The following is a 7,406-nucleotide window of genomic DNA, read 5'->3' as shown; positions in this document are numbered from 1 at the left end:
GGCACAGGCTCCGGACGCACAGGCTCAGCGGCCATGGCTCACGGGCCCAGCCGCTCCGTGGCACGTGGGATCCTCCCGGACCATCGCACGAACCCGCGTCCCCTGCGTCGGCAGGCAGACTCTCAACCATTGTGCCACCAGGGAAGCCCTTGGTCTTGCTTTTTGGTCCACATTTGTGATTAGCCCTTTAGAAGCCTATCCCCCCCGAGACTAGGTGCCCTAGTCTTTTCAAACCAAAGGTGTTTCCCCAGTGCAGGCTAATAAATGTTTAATGACAGGGTGGACGGGCTGGAACAGGCAAATGTGTAAATGCACACGTATGCCCTTCTGGTACTCAAGTTTGGCCACCTTCCCCACTACAGCCAAACAGATGCAACTGGTTCCAGTAAGGCTCTTTGGGAAACCCTGGAGTAGAAGTGTCAACAGCAGCTGGAGAACAAAATAACAGAAGCCCATAAGCTGGGTAGGTGGTATCAGGGTGGGGGAACCTGGGCCAGTCGGAGGTCCCAGAGACAACAGAGTGTGATGGGAAACTAGGAGTCAGGTAATTGGGAACCTATCTACCAATGCTCTTGGGAAGATTGTTTCTCTTCTCTGAGCCTCAGTTTCTCTATATAATGGGGGTCTGGCCTAGGTGGCCTCCAAGGACCCTCCACATGTGTGCTAGGAGGACCCGGACAATATGTATTTTGTTCATGGCTGGATCCCGAGAATCTACTGCAGTGCTGTTCTTATTTGAGGTAGATCCATAGGCCTTGTTGGTTTTGAAGTGGGGGACAGGAGAAAGGGTGCTGCTATAATTAAAAATATTTCTTCTTAAATTTTTCAGGAGGAATCATGACAGAGGCTTTTAGGAACCTCTAGCCTAGCTCAGTCAGGCCAGGGAGTTCCCAGCACCCTTAGAAGTCCTTCCCCAACCTACTTATCCAGCTATATCCCCCTACACACATGCTGAGCAGGTGTTCCCCACTCTCCCTGCCTTTGTTCACATGGTTCCCTCCATCTGCAATGCCCATCCCCCTTCTCTGCATAGCCAAATCCAAATTCCACCCATCCTGCAGAGCCCTGCTTCAAAGGCACCTCCTCTGGGAAGCCTTCCTAAACTTCCTTCAAAAGGACATAATTTGGTTTTATTTTATTATTTATTTATTTTTGGCCACGTTAGTTCCTGACCAGGGATTGAACCTGCACCCTCGTCAGTGAAAGCACGGAGTCCTAACCACTGGACCGCCAGGGAATTCCCAGGACATAATTTGGTTTTATAAAGCACTTCATCCACTCTCACTCTCGTGGCACTTACCACTTCTTGCCTTAATTTGGGGCCGACTGGTGTTCCTGTTCTAGATCTCCCCCTAGACCGGGTCTCCTGGAGAACAAAAGCAGTGTCTGGCTTTTGTTTCCCCGGGACCTGGTACTTGAGTCGATCTAATAAATATTAATTTAGAGGAGCAGGTCTCATGGGATCCTCTCCATGACTTGCCTGCCATAGGTGGGTATGGCTGCACCTATTTTACAGATGAGGAAACTGAGACCCATAGAGGTCAGGAGACTTGTCTGAGATCACCCAGAAAGGCGAAGGCTGAAGCTCACCACCACTCCCCAGTGCTCTTCAGCAACTGAAAGACGTCTCCCCACAAAGGAGTAAAGGAGGCAGTTCACATGTGCTTGGGTATCTGCTGAGGTCACCTTGCCACTGCCTTTCCGTCTGCCCTTCTGTCCTTTCTCTTCATCTTCCTCTCTCTCTCTCCCTTCAATTTCCTCTCCTTTTTCTTTTCTTCCTTTGGCTCCCTTTTCCTTTTCTTCCTCTTTCTTTTCCTCCATCACCTTTCTTACCTCTGTTTATACCTGTGATTCTGTTCTGATTTCCACCCGAGGCCTGTCACCTCCACTACCTGCTACCTCCATTTTGCTGCCCAGCCCCTCCCCAAGGAATAGTTGGATGCCTACCTTGCTTCCAACCCCTAACCCTTTCTAGGTTAACTAAGAGGACCCAGGCCAGGGAAGCATCCAGTCATTTTCCTGCCCTTTTCTACTGCCCACCCCCAAGCAAGAAAATAAACCACTTAGAGAGCTGTGTAAATTGATGAGCAAAACCAAGGCCCAAATTTCTTCTCCAAAGCCTTGTCTTAAGAGATTGGTGGTACCAACTTCCACCACTAGGAGACACCAAGAGCAAGGAAAGTGTGAAAACAGAGGGTGCTGGGGTCCCCAGTGTATATACCTCACGCAATCATTGATTCAGTATATTCTGAACACTAACTGTGGGCCAGACTATTCTGAACACTAACTGTGGGCCAGACACTGTTCCAGTGCTGGGATACAGAACATCCTCTGCCATCCTGGAGCTTACATACAAGCAGAAAGGGACAATTATAAAGTAAACTAAGAAATTGTCAAGATAATTACAGATTAGGATAAAAGCTATGAAGCCAATAAATACGGTGATGAGTTGGGAGAGTATCTGGGTGTTGGCTGAGGTCAGAGAGGGCTTTTATGAAGAGGTTTTATTTGAGCTGAATTAGGACTAAGAGTGAGCCAGCTGCATAGAGGTGAGGTTCCAGGCGGAGAACAAAGGATATTGATTTGTTTGAAGCACCACGGAAAGGCTAGTGGGCTAGAGTTTAGTGAGAGAGGTAGGGAGAGTGCTGTGAGATGAAGTGTCACAAGATGAAGCAGGGATTTTGTGGAAAGCTATTTGAGAGCTCTGAGCTCTGAGCAGGAGAAAACCCGATTGAATTTATCTATTATTTATTTGTTGTTGTTGTTAGATTACATTTTATTTTTCGAGGTTTTATTTTTGGCTGGAGTTGATAACTGCCTCATTCTTTTGGGGGGGCTAATTTTCTATGTAATTATCACTAATTCTATTTACATCTTCTGATAACCTTCCAATACAATTTATCACACAATTAAACATACCAATACTCTATGAGTTCCATTTTCCTTTTCCTGGAAGCCTTCCAGCCTTCTGCTCCAGCATGGGCTGTTTCTTCTCTATGCCTGCTGGACCGCTATTACCTTGAGAGCTCCCTTCACCTTCCACCTGTGCTGGGTTGGGTTTCCTGGACCCCATGTATTTCTCTTTCTCCGTTTGCTCCCTTGTTTTGCTGGAGCACATCTTCCAGTAGTTTCTTGAGAAAGAGTGAATGGGATGAAACCACTTTGATACCTTCCATGTCTAAAAAATATACTGTTTGAAAAATGTAGCTAAATATAGAATTACACAGAGAAGATCATTTACCCTCAAAATTTTGAAAGCACTGCTTTATTGTCTTTTAGCTTCCAATTCACTACTGAGAAGTCTGATACCAAACCTTTGTTTGTGATCTTCCCCTCCCCCCAGAAGATTTAGGAAAGCACAATGATTAGAAGCGTGGACTTTGGAACCAGGCTGTTGAGGAGACTGCCAGGGCAACCTTGGACAAATTTCTCAATCTTCCTGCACCTCAGCTTCCTCATTTGCGAAATGGGGTGGTTGGAAGTTTACAGGAGTTAATATATATAAAAGCACTTAGAACAGTGCCTGGCAAAGAGTATGTGCCAGGTAAGAATTTGCTATTGTTATTATTAGGGTCTCTTTATCCCTGGCATTTAAAAATTTAACTAAAATGAGTGTAGGCCTTTTTCCACTCACAATGCTGGGAATTCGAAAGGCATGTGACAGTCACAATTTTAAACTTTAGAAAACTTTCTTGTATTATTTTTTGATTGTTTTCTTTCTTCCATCTGCTTTATTACCTCTTTCTGGGACTCTTCTCAGACGTTGAACCTCCTGGCTCATCTCTGATTTAACTACTTTTTTTCCCTTCTATTGCGCATCTTTTTGTTTGTCTCCTTTCTGATAAATGTCAACTTTACCTTCTAAATCTTCTACTGAATTTTAAGATTTTAGCTATATTTTTATATTCTAAGTGGTTTGCTCTCTTATTATCTTTTAATGGATACTTTATCTTCTTTTATTTCTGCTCTTCTTTTTCTTTTGCTCCCTGTATTGTCTCTTTCTTGAGTTTGTTTGCTTTGACTTCTTTCAAGTTGGAGGCTTGCCTCAAATATCTGGTGATCCTTGCCTGCTCATATTTGAGAAAGAGGCATTAAAAAGAATGTGCTTGAGTGAAGCTTTTCAACTGGGAGGCTTCCCAGTACAGGGATTTTCACCGGGGACTCCCTAAATGTTTGTATTTATAGGTCTTTTTTCTGGGCAGGTTTATATTCTCCAGAGGAGTATATTCCATCTGCGCCAGGCAGGGGCAGTATAAGCTTCCTGGACAGCGTTTCAGATAGCTAAGCTGAGGGGGGGGGGCTGGGCAATCTCATTTTTGTCTTTATTCTTGTTTTTGGTGAGGCTCCCTGTCCTCTGCTCTGCCTGGTGCCCCTGACTTTACAGTAGTTTTTAAATTCACATTTTCCAGAAAACAAACCTCCGTTTACCTACACAGGTGAGAGGCAGTCACCTGGTTGTATGACACAGGGGAGAAGACTGAGAACTGCAAAGATCTAATTGCCCTGTGCATAAATTTTTAACCAGTATCTCCGTTTTCATCCCCACCCTTTGACCCCACCTTCCTTAGTACCTTCGGAGCGTATCTCCTTGCTTCCTGTTAGTGTTCCTCAACTCTGAAGGCATTTATACTTTGGCTTCCTCTGTTCTTCTAAGTCAGTTACCCCTCTTCCACCCACTTTCCATGTTCCAAGATTTGTTGACACCTTTCGTTACCTATTTCCTCTCCCACCCTCTAGTCCTTGGGATTTATGCCTGTTCTTGAGTCCTTTACTGTCAACGCTAAATGTATCAGTTGGTTCATTTTATAAGAATGTAAAAGATTCAGAATTCCAAGGATACAAACATTAGCCAGAAGAATTTTTCAACAAAATCCTCTTTATTTCACTAGAAATCACTTTATTGATTAAATCACCAGGAATTTTCAGCACAAGAATTTAATATCTTAATGTCCACCGAGGCCTGGGCTCTGGGGCTTGCTCTGCCTCTCCCAGTCCTTAAGGGGGTTTAGAGGGAGAGACGTCATTAACAGAGACCAAGTAAGGTGGTTGGAGGTCCTCCTTTCCCAGTCATTGGACAAGCTGCTCAATTCTTGTCCAGAGTAGGAAAGAGCCAGTATTTCAGAGTAATCTAATAAGGATTTGACATTGCATTTTAATCTCCCTTAACAATTTAGATTTATCAACAGTACTGGTCCAAACTTATTTGCTTCTGATCTAAATGTTTTTCTTTTTGCAACTTATTTTTGGTGTCTATGTAATTTTAAATAATCTCACTCCCTGGGCAGAAATCAATGAACCCTGTGCCGAGAAAAATCTCTCAAACCTGAGTAGCCTCATCTTGCTCTTGGAAAGAGGAAACAGAGGGTTTTTTACTCTTTTTCCACTCAAGAAATTAACAAACCTACCCCCCGAAAGTCCAAAATGTTACTTCGGGCCTTGGAATGTGCAGCTTTTGATGGGCTGATTCAAATCACCTACAAAGGGCAGCTGCAACTATCATGCAGGCAGCCTTCTTTGGAAATTTCCTAAAATCACCTCTTGAGAATTGTCCATGATTCTGTACAAAGGCTCTACAGTCCAAACAACTTCCCCTATTCCATCTCACAAACTAGGCTCGGAGGAGGTACTGGAATTCTCAGGAGCAAGAGCAGTAGCAGAGGTTCCTCGAGGCAGGACCTCAATAACTCGAGGCTTGTCAATGATCCGGGCTGTCCGGTTTCCCTTTTCCACGATGCCGACGATCCAGGCTTGGTGGCCCTCACCATACTTTGAAGATTTGATTTCCGAACAAAAGCGAGCTGCCTGTTCTCTCGGCAGACAAATCAGTAACCCCCCAGAAGTTTCTGCTGAGGTTCCCTGAAGGAGCCCGAAGCGCCCGCTGGCCTTGCTGAGGGCAGCCATCTTGGCAATGATTGGCAGATTATGTATGACGAAGGACACCTCATTTCTTTGTTGTCTTGCGAGGTTCTGAGAGTGACCCAGAATGCCAAAGCCTGTGATATCTGTGGCTGCATGGGCATTAAACGTGTGCATTAATCCAGCAGCAATTCTATTCAGGGTAGCCATGTTGAACATGGCTTCCTGATAGGCCAGCTCTACCTCTTCTCTGGAGACCACCATCTTTATTTTATTCCATCTTTCAGGATTATCCAGCCATTGGTGGGCATTGACAGCAACTTGGGTTCCTAAGGGTTTGGTTAACACAAGCACATCCCCAACGACGGCACTGTCAGGCATTATGAATTCATTTGGTTGACACACCACAGTGGCAACTCCCCCGACGATAATCCAAGGGTTTACCACCGTTTGCCCACCAGTCACTGCAGTCCCTCCTTCCTCTGCAGCATCCCGAAAGCCTTTGATCATGAGTGGTGTTATCTTTTCTCGTTCCTCCTCAGTCATACTCTGGCTGACGCTGAGTAGCATCAACATGTTGTCACATTCAGTAATGCCCATGGCGTAGAGATCACTCAGCACGTTGGCACAAGCTATGCGCCCCATCAGGTAGGGATCTTCCACCAAGGGGTAAAAGAAGTCGGTGGTCTGCACCAGGGACAGGCCCCCGTGCCTCAGGGGTATGACGCAGGAGTCCATCCCAATGCCGAGGGTTGGTAAGGTTGGGCTGGGTTCCGCCCTAACCGGTAGGCCGGCTTCCTGGGCCGTCTCTTCACGGCCTCCGACCAGGCCCCGGCCCGGCGGAGGCCGCACCTCCGGCCGCGTCAGTCCCGCCAGGAGTTTGAGCAGCGTCTCCTGCGGGACCTTGCAGCCTCAGCCCTTCATGCCGGAGAAGCCGGTCAGCCGCCAGCTCGGGCTGAGGCCCAACGCCTGGGGCTCGAAGGGCCGGTAGCTCGAGAAGCCCCGGCCTAGAGGCAAGCCTGTCGGGCCCGAGGAGCCTTCCCCCGCCGCCACCGCCGCCATCGCCTCTCCGCCGGCGCCCGTCGCCGCGGCTTCCGCCATCACGCCCGCCCGGCAGGGAGGGGGAAAAGAGGAGAGAGGAGCAGAGGTCCCTTTTACTTTCCACTCCAGTTATTAAGGAGTAACCGTCAGATATTACCGCAGAGCGCCTCCCCGCCACGACTCGCGCAGCCTGACTGCCGCCACCCCACGCGCTCCTGGTCGTCCGGGGGGAGGAGCCGCCGGCATCCCTTATTTATACCCCTGGTGATTGACAGCCGCACCAGCCAATGAGGACTTTGCCCTCGAGAGGCGGGCTTCCTTTGGTCTAAAAGATGTATTACTTATCAACCACCCGCTTGGGAAATTGACCTCGGAGAGATTACAGAACAAATACCTTGGTTCATTTCCCTTGATGTAATTTAAATGATCTCTTGGGAGTGGCTGGCGAAGCTCTGTTTCCCTAGAGGCAGTTTACCAAATCCAGCATTTTCAAAGACGAGGGCAGATGG

The 7,406-nt window shown here is 47.2% G+C and overlaps 1 protein-coding gene across 1 annotated transcript; it reads right to left on the bottom strand.

Annotated features, from left to right (window-relative positions):
* Nucleotides 1–4,856: 4,856 nt before the first annotated feature.
* SEPHS2 (selenophosphate synthetase 2) lies at nt 4,857–7,111 on the bottom strand. Its single transcript, XM_007130982.4, has one exon. It carries the CDS (start codon nt 6,955–6,957, stop codon nt 5,602–5,604), a length of 1,356 nt encoding a protein of 451 aa, XP_007131044.2. The 5' UTR covers nt 6,958–7,111; the 3' UTR covers nt 4,857–5,601.
* Between the last annotated feature and the right edge of the window lie 295 nt (nt 7,112–7,406).

Source organism: Physeter macrocephalus, chromosome 14, assembly GCF_002837175.3.
Source record: "Physeter macrocephalus isolate SW-GA chromosome 14, ASM283717v5, whole genome shotgun sequence".
NCBI classification, from domain to species: domain Eukaryota; kingdom Metazoa; phylum Chordata; class Mammalia; order Artiodactyla; family Physeteridae; genus Physeter; species Physeter macrocephalus.
The sequence above is the reverse complement of the archived record's forward strand: the minus strand, read 5'-3'. Positions and strand labels throughout refer to the sequence as shown.